Source organism: Ascidiella aspersa, chromosome 1 (genome assembly GCF_963924565.1).
Source record: "Ascidiella aspersa chromosome 1, kaAscAspe10.2, whole genome shotgun sequence".
NCBI classification, from domain to species: Eukaryota; Metazoa; Chordata; class Ascidiacea; order Phlebobranchia; family Ascidiidae; genus Ascidiella; species Ascidiella aspersa.
Genome location: NC_139447.1, coordinates 34,386,874 through 34,405,993, shown reverse-complemented (window position 1 = coordinate 34,405,993; position 19,120 = coordinate 34,386,874). Strand labels below are relative to the sequence as shown.

The following is a 19,120-nucleotide window of genomic DNA, read 5'->3' as shown; positions in this document are numbered from 1 at the left end:
TTGCAAAATGACTTAGGTCCCAGTCAAGTCATTCGAAGAACTTAAGTTCAAGTCAAGTTCATTGTAAAATAACTTAAGTCCGAGTCAAGTCTTTTTAACTGAATCACAAGTCAAGTCCTAATAATACCAAGTCAATTCCAAGTCAAGTCCTTGTCATAAAAATTTAACCTTAAAACTTTACAAAACTGAAATTTGTAAACTTGCTCGTTTCCGAGCCAGTTCCCAACTAAAAAAACGCAACATATAGCAAGCAGAATGTTTTATGTAGAAAAATAAAGATAAATACCCAAACGTTAGAAAAAAAAATTGCCTAATGGAAGCCACATTTCATTTTATCCCAAGTCTTCTGTCCAAAATACTTAAGTCAAGTCAAGTTGTTTTATGTCAGGCACTTGAGTCGAAACGAAACAAAAACAAAAAGGAATAGCGGCAAAAACCAAATATGTCTCGAAAAATATTTTTTAAGGTCCTGCCGTATCATGGACCTCACGGGGTTACTGAAATACTGGTCAAAAGTTTGTAAAACAACATGGTCGTATAACCAATGGCATATTAACGGTTTTTGGGAGATTTTATTGTCGCGTTCATTGTTTACGTGAGCGCGAAAAGATTGCACCATCCAAAGAAATCTTCTCATTGATAACAAGTGTAACATAAACACGCAATGACGCTATATACTTTTTCTGGGCTCAATAAAAAAACGAAACAGTTTCGATCTAGGCTTTACCTTTTGTTACAAAGTTTCGGTCTCATGACTCGTGCGTAAGCATTCGGTAGTATGAATGCCCTATGTCACATGTCGCCTCGGCTTTATTCAGTGGGTAAACAGCTAGCGATGTATACAAAGACGAGTTTCGTTTCGTTTCAGAACGAAAAGCGAAACCAACCGCAAACGGAACCACTTGTCGTTTTTAAAACGCTCGTAGCGTCGGTACCACAGCCCTATTTTGTGATAAAACGTGGCCGAGAGTAGTTCTCTTCGTTAGGTGCTAATCAGACGCACAGCCGTTAATCAGTGCTTGCTTGATAGTCGCGTAGACTTCTTTAAGTATTGTACTCTGACTATATTTACGACGTTGGCGTTTAAACTTAATCGTTCTGTGCTGCTATTTAGAACCTTGTTGTTTCATGAGTTATATTTTACCAGGTATAGATTATAATTAAAGGATTTGAGTCAAGTTCAGTTTCATTTCCTATCCTTATTCTGATTTCATCTAACAAATTTCAGCTCATCGGCATTTCATCTGATAGTACATCCGAAAAACACTGTGCTGCAAGTATGTCGTACACGCCAATGGAGCAAAGAAGCAGTTCGTCTGGTAAATATATAACAAAGTTAAAAGAGATAGGTTTCAGCAAACCGTAAATACAGTTTTCTGTCAATAAAACACTGTGCTACGGCGTAATCCACCTTTGGTGTAAAACTCTGACAATAAACGATTTATTGAACCGTCTAAAGTAAGCTTTTAACTATCTGAAGAAGTTCTATAGATTTTTTCTGTATACTTGGGGATCGTCCTATACTTTTAAGAGCAGTTCTATCGTAGGTATAAGTAATAAAATCACGACTGTGCTAAACACCACCTAACATTGAGTCGCATTTTACGAGCCAACACTGAATCAAAAAATTTGCATTTTTTGCAAGTGTTTAACCGTTTAACGTATACCCGGAACTTTAAACCCAACATGGTCCCACAACGCTTAAGTTAAAAAAAATCATCCAAACCGCACAGACTGGTTGAATAATGGAGTCACCTGCAGCAGGGCTGCGGAGTCGATTAAAAATAACCCGAGTCCAACTCCGGCCAATAAAATAAACCCGAGTCCGACTATGCAGCCCTGACCTGCAGTCCTAGTTGTAAATGACACTTTATTAAGACTTTAATTCGTTTTTTTTCCGATGCTGTTTATATTACGAAGGCGCTGGAAGCCATCGTGCCGTCCAAATTGTCAGCCCCTGTCCAGATGGCTCGTTTGAAATGGACTCAGACGAGCTTGAACGGGTGTTTGGTCAAGTCGCCGACGTACCAGTTGCTGTGTATTCCTTGGCCGGGGCATTCCGCAAAGGAAAATCCTTCATGCTGAACCTGTTTCTTCGCTACCTGTGGTTTCAACAGAAAGAAGAGGTTAGCTGCTAACGATGCTTAAGGCTATACCCCTATTTTTGAAATTGTTATATTCTTCGCCAAAAAATGTGTTTGCTAGAAAGCCAAAGCAAACACGAGGATTGTGTAAAATTTCACCTTATTAGCGGCGCATTTTCCCGAAAGATTAGAACATAAAAACAAACTCAGTGCGCAAAGTATACCGAAGTCATGTAAAGCGCATACCAAACTCGTTTGAGACCAGGGTCGGATTTACCTTTAGGTGCCACCATCACATTTTGGGGGCTTTGTTGGCCGGAAGGATCCAGGGGGAACCAGGTCCAAAACTATATTGTTGTGACAACTTTTATTAGATAAATGTTTTTTTTGCGCTTTGAACTACTGCCCATTAAGAAGTCTAATATGTGACAAATCGCTGTTAGCATTCGCATGCTTAACTGGGACTAACATTTAAACAAAACTGTCTAGTAAGCTACGAATGCGTGGTTAGTTATCTGCAAATTATTCAACTTTTTCCCAAAGGTTTTAATTGCCAAACGGGTGTGTAAAGTTGGATTTTAAACAGGAAAATCAACTGTCTTTTTTCAAACTTTTTTTGTATAATTTTTGCATTGGTGTAGTCCTGAGTTAACAATTATTTGACAGTTTGCCCACGGTATTAACAGCAAACTGTGCTTACAGTCCCACAACTGGCTTTCCAACAAAGAGGAGGAATTGCGTGAAGGATTTGGTTGGAGAGGCGGAAGTAAACGAGATACACAGGGAATCTGGCTCTGGGACGAACCGTTCTTCTTTAAAACACCTAACGGCGAGGTAAGAACATACGAGGCTTTAAATTTAAAGCAGGATATGTTGACAGAAAGCTGTGATTGAGTAAATATGTTCATTGTCAAAAATTTAATTGTACTAAACCAGGGGTCGGAACCTTTTTCTAGTCGCAGGCCAAAAGCAACCTCAGAAAGGTCTCTGCGCGGGCCGCACAAAATGTTAACTGAGAATTGTGTTATTAAAATTTGACAACAACTGTAAATCAGTCGGGCGTCGGATTTTTATGCACTTAAAAACGTGTTTAATTACTTTAAGGAGGCAGTAAAGTATTGGCACAAAGCGCAAATAAAATGCGTTTGTTTGGAATTCGAGTCCACACGTAGTCATCCATATTACTAATGAATAGTATATGAAAACACGGCGAAAACCTGGCGATCGCAGCGAGCGCGTTTTTTGGTATATAGGCATTTCTTTGCACTAACGTGGTTAAAATTGTCAAATAGTATTTGAAAAAGACTCGTGTCTAGTTTGTCAAAGAGGTTGCGGGCCGAATGAATTACCTTGGCATCCGGCCCGCGGGCCGTAGCTTGCCGACCCCTGTACTAATCCAATCAGTCAAACTGCATATGTTGTCTACCAGAATTTAACTCTTATATCGAACCGTTAGCTGGTTTGGTTAAATAAATATGACTTGACTGATTGTTACTTGTCTGGAATTTTTGTTTTGTCTGGAAATAAGTTTATTATACAATGAATTGTTTACAACTTACCCTGTTTTTAAGGTTGCCTTGTTTCTGATGGATACACAAGGTGCTTTCGATCACACCACTCCGGTCCAAGGGTGCTCGGTCATTTTTGCTTTGAGCACAATGATAAGTTCCGTGCAAATCTACAACGTTATGCAACAGATACAAGAAGATTCGCTTCAGCATTTGCAGGTGGGAAAATGAAGGTGCCAATGATTTGAGTGTCTTTTTTACATTAAATTATATTATCCTGATAAATATTGCAGTTGTTCACTGAATACGGCAAAGCAGCACACCAAACTCGACAGCTTCAGGGAAAACCTTTCCAGGTAAGTCACATAAAGCTCTATTTTCCGTCGCAAATACTTGTACATGCCTTTAACGCTAGCCTATTATACAAGATACAAAGGAGCTGGCCCGGCTTTCGCACGGCAGTTTCAACTAAGTATTAATCAGTAAGAAACTCTATTTTAACAAGTAGTAATCAGTGAGAAACTCTATTTTAACTTAAATGTTTGTCTTTTGTTAACTGACAAGGGCGGATCCGTATGTTTTTTGGCGGGTACGGAACCTAAAACAATTCAGATATGACGTCACGACTATTACGAACTAAGGTGATGTCACAGTTAAGTAATTTTAATAAGCTTACTGCTGTTCTCGAACGAAACTATTGTGCAATTGTGCAACTGAATTAGGGTACTTGCGCGAACAAAAAATGCGTTTATTTAGTTCGGTTGGCAAAACGTTAACCTTTAAAGGAAACCTATTGGGCACATAGAAAAATTAGCACATTGCTTGTCATTTATGAGGGCCACTACCAAAATGCAAAACAAAAAGCAAACATGGAATTATCTTGTTTTAAGAGTTAAACAGATTTTTCTCACGGTGATATATTGCAATGACCTTAAAGAATCTCGCAAATGACAGAATGTATTAATTAAATAATTCGGCGTATAGTGCATTATGCAACTATTTTGAATAAGTGCAAATCGTTGGGTCGTGGGTACATAGAAAACGTAAAAATAATTATATAGCATTTTTAAGCCTATAAATATCTTGAAGTGGACCAATGTGTGAATGATAGGCCACATATTAGACACACCTGTTTAGGCCACATTTCTCAATTTAAACAGGCAAACCAGACACTACAGGTTTGTAATAAATAGTTAGGCTAGTTTGTAGGCAATTAATCAATAGCAAACTAAAATGGTGTTAAAAATTATGTAAACGCGATTGTTGACGTGTTAAAAATTTACAGGATTTCTGTGTACAAACCTTAACTGATTAATTTGGACAGAACAAGTTAATTTAGACAGACCGTACAAAGTAATAATTTAAGCCCTTTCCAAGAAAATAAATTTCCTTTTTTCAAAAGGTTTTGCTGACCTCACGAAACGAATCCGAAGGCCGCATGTTTGACACCCCTAGACTACACAATACAAATAAATGTTAAAATGTTTTTAATCAAACGGTAACATCAATATCGGTTGTAGGGCCTGTCAAAAATAGTATCTGAAATACATTATAAGTGTAACTTCTTTGGAAAGAATGCTATTGGTAATAATAGTATACAAGTGCAATTTAATGGCATACAAGTGTAATTTAAGAAAAATGTAAAGGCCTAAAGGTTTTATTGAAATGAGCTGCGGGCTGGGTCAAATTTAATTGCTTGGCGGGCAAGATGCCGCCCACTGGTTTCAGTAAATTCAATAATTCCTATATGGGAGCATCTCTTTGCGGCAAAACAAGCATAAATTTTGCATTAAAAAGATTGTTATATATTTCCTTTACTGAACATTTGTTTATATTTAAGGCCGGTCCGCGACAAAATTTCAGTTTTTAACCAGTCCGCAGTGTAAAAAAGGTTGCCGACCCCTGCCTTATGACGCTATATTGTCCACGTAGGACGAAGAAAAAACGAAATTTGAAACTGTTTTGATGTACACTTGTTTGCATCGTAGTTTTAGCCTTTTTAAACTATATTTTCGCTGTGGGTAGGAATTCTATAGTTGAATGCCCTATCAGTGTCACATTTCGCTTCGGCTAGCTTTTCGTTAATCCAGCTGACGTCGCGTTATGAAACTGTTTTGATAAACACTGATTTGCATCGTAGTTTTAGCCTTTTTAAACTATATTTTCGCTGTGGGTAGGAATTCTATAGTTGAATGCCCTATCAGTGTCACATTTCGCTTCGGCTGGCTTTTCGTTAATCCAGCTGACGTCGCGTTATGAAACTGTTTTGATAAACACTGATTTGCATCGTAGTTTTAGCCTTTTTAAACTATATTTTCGCTGTGGGTAGGAATTCTATAGTTGAATGCCCTATCAGTGTCACATTTCGCTTCGGCTGGCTTTTTGTTAATCCAGCTGACGTCGCGTTATGAAACTGTTTTGATAAACACTGATTTGCATCGTAGTTTTAGCCTTTTTAAACTATATTTTCGCTGTGGGTAGGAATTCTGTAGTTGAATGCCCTATCAGTGTCACATTTCGCTTTAAGCATTTATTCGTAAAATTATTTTATTTTTCCCAATTTGTACACACAAAACAGTTTTCTTGCCGTACATTGCGTTTTGGTATTGTTTTGTTTGTTAAGCTCATATAATCGGAGGAGTTTACACAACCTTAATAGATTAAAGTGTACGTTTTATCACAAGGACTTGAGTTAGAATTGACTTGCTTTAACTATGACTTGACCTGTTATTTATTCCAAAAGACTTGACTTAAGTTAGTTTACAAATATGACTTGACTGTGACTAAAGTCATTTCAAAATTTTACAACACTGATTGATAACCGTTTTTTTTAAACACTGCTTTCGGTTTTGCTGCTTTATTTGCTTTGTGACACTTCATTTGCAGAATCTTCTGTTTCTGGTTCGTGATTGGTCAGACCCAGAGGTCTCGCTAGGCATTAAAGGCGGTCGCCAGGTCTTAAATAGCCTACTGACTGTGAAAATGCAACATAAAGACTTGGAAACAGTTCGGGAAAACCTAGCAAATTCCTACGAAGACCTTTCCTGTTTTCTGATGCCCTATCCTGGAAGCAAAGTGGCCGTCAGGGGTCAAGGCCAGGGAAGTTCCCTGCGTTTAAACGGTAAAAAACAGAAAAAGTGTAAGAAAATCGTAAATTGTGTATTCACTAGTTTAGACATTGGAATTTTCATTAATATTTTTTTTTAATTTCGTGTTCATTTTGTAAACTCGGTGTAACAATCATGCTGTTACTTTTCGCATAGTTTTAACTTTTTTTGGTACAGTATTTCAAAGCACAGTAATCCTATACTTGGTTATTTTGTTTGTTTGTTTGTTTCGTTAAAAGTTGTTAACTGACGTTTAAATCAAACAGAAGTAAAACCAAAGTTTTTGCATCACTTGGAAGAGCTAGTTCAGCATTTCTTTTCACCTCAAAATATCGTCATCAAGAGATTCAATGGCAATATTGTCAACGGAGGAGACCTGGTCAACTTTATACTGGCTTACTTTGAAGTGTTTAGAAGTGGATCGATGCCTAAAGTTGGGACAATTTTGGAGGTATGTTTGGTGCTCACATGCACAGTTTTTTTTTAAGTTTGGTTTGGGTGACCGCTAAATAGTAAGAGACCGCAAGTGTTTCATTTAAATACCAAAAAATAGCCATATTTGCTTAAACGAGTTGCAGGTCCAAATTTTGGGAAACCGCTGGAGAAATTTGGGGGACCGTTTCTGATATAGTTTTTTACTGTTACAAATCACCAAATCCGGGGCCCCGAGTTTGTTAAAAACTGAAAACTGGTAGCCGCGAGTGTAAAATTTTCCAAACATTGGCGTGCCACATTTGCAGCGACAAAAATATAAGTTATGTGCGCTAAGCGCTTCGCTGTTCAAAGTTAGCTATATGCGATAAACTCAGAAAGTGACTACATCGGGGATCGGTGTCATTTGTTGCCGGCCAACGTCTAGCCGCGTCTTGGTGAATCAACTGTAGGCTTTTAAGCTGTAAATCGACACCAGCGCCCACTCGCTGTATACCCTCAGTCCTACGCAGTTATCAGTAATGAATCGACAGAAAAACAAACCCACTTTTGTATTCTTTGCAGGCCAGCGCCAAAGCTGCCATCGTCACCATCATTGAACAATGCAAGGCAGCCTATTCAAAACAAATGAGCAAGGTTGGTAAACATAACAAATTCATATCATAAAACACCTCCAAAATCTTACTAAAACACGCTTTTCTCTTTGACACATTTACATATACTTTTAAACGATTCTAAAGAATTACGTTGGCAGAATATATTATGAGCAGTGTTGTAAACAAGTCATTTTGGAGTGATTTAATCCTAATTAAGTCATTTAAAAAAAACTTGAGCCCATGTCAAGGCTTTTTGAATATTATATAATAACGCAGGTCATTATACGAGCAAGTCAATTGCAAGTCAAGTCTTTGTCATTAATTTAAACGTTAAATTGGTTAACCCTTCCGATAATGAACAATTACTCAACTAAAACATAACACAAAGCGCAACTTATACGCAAGCTTATCGTTCAACATGCACAAATTGAGATAAAGCAACTAGTTTTACAAAAATACTGCTTAATGAAACCATTTCATTTTAAACTAAGTCATTTGTTTAAAAGACTTGAGTCAAGTCAGCCATTTCACCGAAAAGACTTAAGTCAAGTCAAGTCATTTACAAAAAGTGACCTAAGTGCACTTAAGTCAAGTCATTAAGTCGTCACAACACTGATTATAAGCTAGTTTTTGTGTTATTGATGCAGGTAATTGATGAGGTTTGTTATTTGGAAGGCTCTGTGCTTGATGAACAGCACGAAAAGAACATGCAACTTGCCTTGAATCAATACGACGGTCTGCCCAAGCTCGGAGACGATTCGTTTATAGCCGAGTACAAAAAACACTTGATAGATCGAATAAACCAGCAGTTTGCTGTCTACGAACAAACAAACATCGCTCAAATGGTAAAGACTTCCAACTTATTCCTAAGTTATTTGTCAAACTTTGGTGTTACATTATTAATAAACGTTGTATGAAATAGAACGGGCTGTCCAAGTTGTTATATGTAGAAAGTGAATTTATCTTAGCATTGATATACCAATACTAGCGTAGAAATTAGCAACTTGAAGTTAATACATTGGTCAACTTCAAGTTGTACCAAAATATTTTGACACGTTTTATTCCAAACATTTGTAGCTTTACGTGTTTGTTCATTCTTAATGTTGTTTTAGGAAAGAATGAAGAATCTTATTCGTGATGTGGTGACGGAAGCTGAAGAGCGATATTCAACGAGCCTCGAAAATGTGAGTTTACGTCAGGGTTTGTAAGTTTTCATTAATGCATAATGGTCATTTTGAACCATCCATACACATGTGTCTTCTACTTTGCAGCCTACAACTAAATATGCACCCCATTCCACCACTTTAACTCTTTGCAACAAAATAAGCACCCATTCCACTACTTTAAGTCTTTGCAGCTGAATATGCACCCAATTCCACTACTTCAACTGTGTACAACTGAATATGCACCAATCTGAAAACTTTAACTCTTTGCAAATAAATATGCACCCATTCCAATACTTAATATGCACCAATCTCAAAACTTTAACTCTTCGTAACTGAATATTCACCCAATTCCACTACTTTAACAGTTTACAACTGAATATTCACCCAATTCCACTGCTTCAACTGTGTATAACTTTAATGCACCCATTCCACTACTTTAACCTAACCGTGTACAACTAAATATGCACCCATTCTATTCCAGTTTGCCAGTGGCCAATTCATAAACGACGACGAGTTACGTGAGGCTGAAGACCAGAGCCGAATTGCCGCCCAGTCCTTGTACGAGCAAAACACCAGCGACTTCCCTCAAGAGTTGGTTGACAACTACAGAGAAAAGCTCATCGAGCTTATGGAGCAAGCACTCAAGCGCTTCAGAGAGGCAAATAGCCACAGAAGGGTAATTGTTTTTGTGTTTTAACCAGAGAGTCGAACGGTTTGACTTTTCCGGTTCAGGTTGATTCGGGTTCAAGGATTTTTGGGCAATCCGGTTCAGTTCCGGTTTTGGTTTCGAGCATTTTAAAATTTCCGGTTCAGCTCAGGTTCGACTAAATTTATTTTCCAAACCGGTTTATAAAGTTCCGGTTCGGATAAAATATTGGTTGCGTTAAATCTAAAAATGTGGTCAATAAATGTAAAGAATAATATTGAATTGTAACTCGTATTAAATTTAAGTTATGTGACGTATTAAAAAACAAGCAGCTTATTATTGAAATATCTGAAAAACAAAAAAATCAACGTTTTATTTAATCAACAATCATTTTTTTATAACATTCGAGCATGACGTACCTTTACCCAGGCACTGTTTTACAAGTAACTAGAAATATTTGGTTAAAAATGACTTGAAATGGACTTCGATTATTTTGCCAAACAACTTAGGTTAAAACTAAGTGTCCTGATTAAATATTTTTAATAAATTAGTTTATTTATCTCCATATATAAACTGTTGCTACCAGGGATAGTAATACAAATAAAAAAAAAATTACCTGTTTTATGATATGTATGTATCTCCGTATTCGCACGTAAAACAACTTGCTTGCTGTGCATTACGTTTTTGATATTTTTAGTGGATTTATTGCTTATTGTCAGACCACTTACCAATTTTATTATTTTAACATTTAATTTTTATGTCAATGATTTGACTTAAAGTTGACTTGCGCTTATAATGACGTGACTGATACTTGACCCAGGTAACTGCATGGTGACTTTGGTCTTAATTTGTTTATGCTAAAATACTTGATTTGAATTAAGGTTGTTTTTTTAAATAACTTGAATAACTTTTTCGTCATGCGAAAATGACGTGATACAACACTGGTCGTATGTTTAATGCAAAAGAATAATGGTAATAAATTAGTAATTTTGTTTTTTTGTATGCAGGAAGAGTTGCGACGTGCTTTGGAGAGCGAAACGCTGTTGGCTATCGATGCTTACGTAAAAGGAATGGACCAGGTAACATATTTACTGTGTTTTCGCTTCTGTTGCTAATGACTACTATTTTTAATTAAGTAAATCAAACGTTAAAAAGTTATGCCTAAATCACGTTTTTTCAGCTGCTAAAAAGTCGCAAATACGGCCGATATTTTACACTGTGATGTACACACAAACACCAATTTTTTTTATTCAATTGTTTAGTAGTTGGTTAGTTTAATCACTTATTAATAACTTCTTATACCTCAAAACAGCCAGCCGTAAAATTAAAAAAAAAGTTCTAGTCGTTTAAGACTAGCAACAAAAACAGAGAGATTCCACATCTAGCATAGGATGCCTTAGCAAAAGTATTTTAACAAATCCCACAGGCCAGGGACTGATAACAAAACATTATATCACAGTTGTGGTGTACACTAATCCTGACCTAATTAGCATACGTTTTGCAAACCTTTAAACAGTTATATACCCTAGCTTTGGTGCAGTATAGACATCATTCACACGATGGTAAGGTCCCCTAATCCACCCTTTTAACAAGCTTTATGAGAAAAGCATATATTACACAGTTGCAATTTTTCTTTTGCTATGCCCTACTCTTTACAGAATATACTTATGGAAATTCAGCCGAAAACATTTTTACAGAGGCTCCAATTTTAAACAAGCCGCACTGGCACATTTTTAACCTCCACTAAACTCCTTCTTCCACGTTACAGCAATGCAGGGACACTTTTCTGGAAGATCACGATTTCGAAAATGCTCACGAAATAGCGCAGATTAACGCGCTGGAAATTTTCGATTCCTCCGAAGTCGGAAAAGGAACTGATCTTAGAAACGAAGAACGGGAAAGACTCCTAAGGAAGATCGAAGATGAACAAAGGAAGATGAAACAGACCAACGACATAAACAAAGTGATCTATATAAATACTTTTCTACTTCAAATACCAAATTCTGTATGGTTTGACTAACCTTGTCTTTACCTTGTTTAGTTGTGAGTTAGAATCGTCACTGTGCCTTATGCTTGCCTGAGGAATTGTTTTTGCCGATCTGCAATAAAATACATTATAATTGATAAACAACCGCCTGATGTTTTGCAGAAACTAGCGCAAGCCAAGACCCTTGAGACAATGAACCAGGCAAAGAGTCGGTACAACACTGTAATGCAAGATGTAAGTATAGATTGAACGATGATCTTTGTGTTACCTCTATATTTTTGCCCAAAGCAGAGTTTTAGCCTGGAGTCCGCCAAACCGTAGAAGTTTCTAATTTGTAGCACTACTGATCAATATGATTAGTTTTATAGGTGCAAACATTTTCGTAATGACCTAGTGATACCGTGCCCAGCAAAGTTCAGTAGAAAAGAAAAAGTAAATTAATAGATTGGTACAGCTTATATTTAAAAGACTATACTTATGTTATAAAAGGTAAATATTCATGTTTAACGTGTAACTGTAAAACATTATATTCCTAGACATAAGGTTTTTGGTATATACACAACAGTATACAATAATCCATTAAGTGGGTCAGAGAACATTTAGTTAAATCAAAACGAACCGAAACGTCTCCTTGTCAGCCTCCCCCAAGCTATGTTTTGTTCTACAATTCTTCCTAACAATTTTGCGCTCTGCGCGAATCTCATTATTTGAAGCAGGTAAAGTGCTAACTCAAACTCAATTTTATTTTTTATTCTTCAATTATCTCTTCTTTGTAACTCATATTTGAAGTCTTCTTCAAACACATTTTCTGACTAGTATTCTACTCGCTCTTCAAACTCTAACTCTTTTAACTCTGTTAATATTGTCATGAACACATAATGAAATGGTGAGCACATTTGCACCTTTTGCCATAAAAGAATATTCGCCCGTATAAATCATCTTTGTGGTTCAATTAGGACTACAAATACCCTCTCCACTTTAACGTTACGTTAAATATATCTTCGAAAACCAGCCACAATGTGTTCACAGGTCGTGAAAGGGTGCCACAGCCTTAAAAACCACTGTATAACAGTACACTAAAGGTAAAACAAACCGGTTTACAAATTTATTCAGGCCGGCATATTTGAGTATACAGAAGAATCTCCTCTCAATGAAGCACATTCAGAGGCTAAAAAACAAGCACAAGCAGTCATCGCGTCCATAGCGCAAGACAACGAGATTTTAGCAGAACAATGCAGCTCGCAACTGGACGAATTTCTCGACAACGAATTCGAAATGATCAAGCGTAGAAACGAAAACTTGGGGGTAAGCTTACGACAAGGGGGTAAACATTTTGTCAGAATTCCTAAGGTGAACCCAGAAAGGTAACTGTGTTTTTTAGTTTAAGCTTCTTGTGAGCGCAACAGGTTTAGTTTTTGAAATTTACTTAAACTATAAGGCAGTGGTTCTTAACCTTTTATGGCTTGCGGCACCCCTCAGAAATAATGAATAGATTGCGGCGCCCCTACATGATTTTTCCGTAGGTAAATCACTAGAATGTCAATACAAACGGAACTGGAACAACACACGTCAACTCTACACAACGTAGGAAGTTATAAATGGATTTATTCCACTTACACATAAATTATTAATCTTACACATAAATTATTATAGTTGAGCAAAAATCAAATTCTTAGATATTCTCACATATTTCTCGGGACCCTTAGGCATTAGAAATGGCACCCCAGGGTGACGCGACAACCCGGTTATGAACCACTGCAATAAGGTATGATATATTTAGTGGTTCTCGAAAAAAGCGAGTATCTACTTGTTATCAACTATTTTTTTTACTTTAAAAAAAATTGTTATAGGAGAATAAAAATAAACAAACAACAAATCACGCTTAAACATGATGGTGATTAGTTTCTATGTGTATTTGGCACATGCAGACAAACCTATAATCCTTTCGGAATAATCCCTGATCTCGCTTCAGGATAAAAAGCTTGAAAACCCCTGATATAAATGATATAAATTCGAATGGGTAAGAAAAATAAAACACAAAATAGTTAAACAAGTCAAAGTTAATATATAAAAAGCACACAGCACTTATATAATCTTTTAAATGATAAAGGGGTATTTTATGGGGTTTTCAAATTTGGCATTTAGCAGTTTGTATTAAAAAAAGATATTTGTTAGTTTCTGTCTATTTATAAATTTTATTGTACGGTGATTTTAAAGAAATTGTTAAAAACTCAATTTATCTCACATTGGTGACTGAATAACACTATGTGAGTGTATTTAAAATAAACATGGATAAACTTTATCTGTTTTGGATTACGTGAAACTCCACAAATGCTGTTTAGAGCGATTACAATAAACGCGTGGATAGAAAAAAAATATATATATAAGTCTGTCGGATGATATTCCATTAGTCAATTAATTTTTTTCGCACAGAAAAAGGCACGAAATGGATTTGAGAAAGCTAAGAACAACGCCTACATATTCTACCAACGAAGAATCGACGAGGTAACTTGACTAAAAGTGGCATAAAATTAGGTTATAAAATACTTTGTAGGAAGTGATGTGAACAAGGCGTTTAAAACTGACTCAAGACCCGACAAGTCATTTGAAAAAATAACTACGTCACCAGCAAGTATAATGCAAAACATACCAACGTAAGTCCCAGATAACTCATTTGCAGAGCAAGTCAACTTAAGGTCAATGATTTGACATAAAAGTAAAACGCTTAAACACACCCTATCCGTTAGAAATTAATGCCGTTCTAAGCAAAAAGGTCTACGACAATTAGTGCATCCAAAGGATCTAAAAGTCTGACTTTTAGACCTTGAGTTCGTGGCAATGCACTAATTAGACCTCCCGGCAACGATTAGTAATCTCATGTATAAATTATATTTCAACTTAAAATTAACTAACTAAAATATAGCAAGAAAATTGCTTTACGTGCAAAATGGAGATAAATAACCCAATTTTATAGTAAAAATATTTCATAAAAACATTTTATTTCAACGCTGTAAATAAATTACTACCGAGGCCTGTCATCATGGCCTGAAACGTTTTGCCGTAATTTATTTCCATGATTTTCGTATTGTTTATTAAAAATACGTTTTAAGAAATCCGAAAAATATGAGCTGGAAAAAAACTTGGAGAAAAGACACCAACAACTTAAAACTGAAGCTCTGCAAGATTACGAGCGAGATGGCGACAAACGACCGCTGAAAGATTTTCAGGAAATACAGCAAAAGCTTGATGATGACATTGAAAAGCACTTTGTTGCCGTTCAGGAACGAAATGCTGAAAACAAGGTATTTGTTTTGTTTTTGTTCATTATTTAAGTAGCTTTGATTCAAAAGCTTACTTTAAGATGACTGTCTCACTAATCTTAACTGATGTACTTTTTTACATTTTGAGTGCATATTGTAACTGCGTTAAGTTAAACAATGTTTTAATGTTTCTATGTGCTATGGCAAAACAGTAATAACATCAAGTATGACGATCATTTGCATACCTTTAGCTTAAACATGTTCAAACTTTCACATTTTGAGACCAAATACACCTAAATGTCGGGAATTTAATAATAAAATAAACATACTCCCCTCAATTTGCTTTTTTTATTCAGAAAAAGGTTGAGGGGATGGCAGAAAAAATCTTTCAAGAATACAAAGCTCGACATTTAGGGACTATGAATCAAGTAAGTGTTCAAACGCTTTATAAAGTAAAAAGTTGATCGAGAATTATTGGAAGACTTTTGGTGAAATTTATTGGAAATTATTGATGCACAAACCTGAACTGCGCAATCGGTTAAAAACAAGCACCGGCTCCGGCCTAAAACATAACCTCTATTCAGACTCCAACTTAAAAACTAACTCGAGTTCGACTGCAGCCTCAACAATAAACATATTGGCCAGTAGTCTACAACCCGGGGGGTTGCCTAAAATTTTTGTGGGGTCGCCATCAAGCACTATATTTTTGCTGTTTTATTACGATTGGTGTGTTTCGTTTTCCTTAAAGTGACGTCACACTAATAAACGTGACTATAAATACAGAGCAGAGACACGCTTTTGTTTTTTCTGCGTAAAAAGTGCTTTTATCTCTTAAGATTGTTTCAAGGGTTTTAGCGAATATTTATTTTTCGACTTCGATGCAATCAATGTACCCGACTCTGTCCATATTTGTAAGTTAGCTACTCTTTTCCGTTTCATGAATTCAGCGCAATGAGCATATTAAAAACAAAATATCGTAATCGTTTGGTAGAGCATGACATGCGTTTATGCTCATGCAAAGTGGAGCAGCTTTTGCAAAAACTACTGGATACTGTGCAGGTGCAACCGTCGCACTGAGTGCAATCTATTGTTGAAACAAATTGAATTTTTGTGGTTGCTCGTGTGCTAAATTCAAATTCATATGCTAATTAAAAATTCAAATTAATATGTTAAATACTTCCTAAATACAACTACTGTTGTGCGCATGTGTATCGTGGTGCACAGTTCTTTGGAATTGTGTATAATTTACGCATAAAACTCAAGTCCAACTGCAGGATAAAAAATAAACTCGAGTCCGACTCAAGGTTAAAAACTCAACTCGAGTCCGACTCAAGGATATTAATAATCTCGAGTCAAGCTCCAGGATAAAAAATAAACTCGAGTCCAACTGCAGGATAAAAATCAACTCTAGTCCGACTCCAGGATAAAAAAGAAACTCGAGTTCGACTACAGGATAAAAAAGAAACTCGAGTGCGACTCCAGACTTTTTCACCTTTGCAATTTACAGTTTTCGGCCTTTCTGTTTAGAATTCGGTTCTGCGCATGCGCACGTCGGACTCGGGGTCGGGTATACGTTGTTTCACTCGAGTCCCGAGTCCGAAACCAGCAAAATAAACCAACGCCAAAAAACAAAAAAATAATAAAAACATAATAATAAATAAATAAAAAAATATTAAAAAAAATAATTTCTACGCAAAATAAATTGTAAAAGAAAACCTTGTTTATCAAAAACAAGAACTCGTGGCTCTTTTTTCTTTTCAGTTGTGCAGTAGAAGGGGCACGAGGCGCAGATATTTTTGGGCCGCGCACAAAGAAATATTCGCGCAACTCAAGCAGGAATGCCAAAATAAGCTGAGCGGGTACGACGACCTGGCTACTAAACTGATGGCAAGATGCAATTCCCAATTGGGAGCCCAGGCTGAACACGCTATAGCCAACAGAAGGAAGAAGAAGGGAGGTTGTGCCATACAATACCAAAATTACTTTTTTAGTTTGGAAATTAGGCAGAGGGATTTATTGGTGCACTTTTATGTGCTGAATCTTCTGATGAAATCATGTTTGAATTTTTTGCTTGTTAAATTTTCACTAGAAATTGAGCAAAAATTTAATATTTTGCGCCTTTTGGAAACAAAATTACATTGCTATTATAGGGTTAAAATAGGTCCATTAACCAAAACAAATTATGTCAAAACAATTGATACATTTGACATTCCTTTAGAAACAACACCACTTGTTAATAATTGTACAATAACTTAAGTATACTATAACCGATTTTACTACTAGGATTCGGTTGCAAAGAGAAATATGTATTTTTTGCTTTTCCAGTCTTCTCTTTCATAAATGCTGATTTGATCACAGGAATATTCAGTACACTCCTGCAGGTTCAGCACACTCCTGCACGACCTTAATTATTAATTTAATTATATATCATTCTTCTAAATGTCATTCGTTCTACAGTTGTATTTTCCTACCTGTTTTTGTAGTGATTTCTTCATGCCTTTACACCTTAAAGCACTTAAAAAAAACAGCACATTTAATCATTTATGTAGTTTGGAAGTCGCTGATTACTACCTTGATTTAGTTTGTTGTGTTTTCCTCACTTTAATTTTAGTTAGTTTTGCAACATAGTATATATGTTTAAATTTAATTCAAGAAACCTATTAACTTAATTAAATTGTATATAGCCTATAGTGCACTTTGGGCACAATTTTTGATAAAAAGCGATTGTTTTGCAATTACATATTTGCTTCGTAGTTGTATTAATTGCGAATTGCTTTAAAAAATGTATTGTCCTATTTAGTTTTCTTTTTCCAATGTTATGCGTTACCCATTATGGTGATTCATAATTATGGTTAAAAAATTAGAACCTTCGTCTAGGACTAGGTATTTGTACGAGTCAACTTGCTTTTCCATAAAGTTCTAGCATTATTTATTAAAGTATTTCTTCGTGATTTGGGTGATTCTGTGAATAAAAAGTGGTAGAACTTAAGTTAAAAATTTGTGTTGCCTGCTTTAGTACGATTGATAGAGATAGCAAATCGTTTACACATGTTTATTTTTCTTTTTAATTTTTTGTTTTACGCTTCACTAAGTTACCCCGGGTTGTATCGGACACAAACTTAAAATAAAATTAAGATATTATCTTTTCGTATTGTGCGTTTTAGGCTTATTAGTGTTACAAATACACATATGCGCTGTCAGACCAAATATTTTGCTTGACCTGATGTCTGTTTTCGCGCTTAAAATGTTTTCATATCATTTGGCGCTTTAGGTAATTTACTAACGAGAACTTTAATATGGTTATATCTTGCTATAGTAGGTTTTTACGCGATTTTTGTATAATACCTTCTTGGTTTGGCCCGAGATTCTCATATAAACGCTAGGCAAAGTTCTCCGTGAATGTTATGTAATAGTTTTACCATATTTTACGTCATCTATAAAGCTGTCATCACGTATTTAATAAGGAAAATCTTTTTTTTAACTATTGGGTTGTTTATCGCATATTACGTAACACAAAATCGGTAACCATGAAAGCCTATATAGGCTATCTATAGTCGTTAGTAGACTTCGGGTGCGAAGAGTTTCGCATGCCCCACATTTACCGGCTGTGATTTCCAGGCTAAGTGGTAACACATGCTAGACATGACCCATTAATAGATTAGTGGCTCGAATACAATAGGCTACTGTCAACACAGGGTTTAGGCAATCAGGGACGGATAGAAGAGTGGCCACCAGGCCATCCGCCCCAAATAATACTACTAAAATTTTTATTTTGCTTTTCGCGCAAACTTATTCGCTTTTACTATGTTTTTATCGTTTTTGAGAAATTCCACCCAAAGACGCTATGCATTATATTCCACGTTGTGCCACTAATAACCAGAAATGACAGTCCATGGCCCGCCAGACTTTATTCATAGCCTTCTCTTTTTGTTTATGACCCTCCAAAGTGTTGTCTGATAAATCAGACTTTAAGTGATTTGATATAAAGCCATATGCAATCTGTTTCATGTAGGCTAGGCTATATAGGTACCTAAAACAATGCAATTTAGATCAGACTGCATTCTATTTTGTATATTTGCACACAAGTATCGGTACAACAGTTAATTTTTAAATTGAATATTTTTTGACGTCACATTATTCGTACCTTTGTGCAAAGAGATTGTTTAAATATCTTTTATTTGCGACATTATCGCTGAAAACCAAGGAGTCGAACCGGAACTTTATGAACCGGTTTTGGGTCAATTATTTCCGACCGTAACCAAACCTGAACCGTTTTTTTCAGATTTTAAGGAGCTGAACCGAATAATTTGAAAAAACGTGACGCTTAACCCAAC

The 19,120-nt window shown here is 36.0% G+C and overlaps 1 protein-coding gene across 1 annotated transcript; it reads left to right on the top strand.

The window, feature by feature from the left end:
* The first annotated feature begins 959 nt into the window (after positions 1 to 959).
* LOC146169937 (uncharacterized) lies at positions 960 to 17,783 on the top strand. Its single transcript, XM_083385937.1, has 19 exons — positions 960 to 1,319; positions 1,921 to 2,126; positions 2,787 to 2,918; positions 3,656 to 3,811; positions 3,886 to 3,948; positions 6,479 to 6,713; positions 6,966 to 7,150; positions 7,696 to 7,767; positions 8,375 to 8,572; positions 8,840 to 8,911; positions 9,375 to 9,569; positions 10,547 to 10,618; positions 11,308 to 11,502; positions 11,689 to 11,760; positions 12,640 to 12,831; positions 13,960 to 14,031; positions 14,637 to 14,828; positions 15,143 to 15,214; positions 16,548 to 17,783. Exons 1-19 carry the CDS (start codon positions 1,280 to 1,282, stop codon positions 17,040 to 17,042), a joined length of 2,916 nt encoding a protein of 971 aa, XP_083242063.1. The 5' UTR covers positions 960 to 1,279; the 3' UTR covers positions 17,043 to 17,783.
* Positions 17,784 to 19,120: the final 1,337 nt, after the last annotated feature.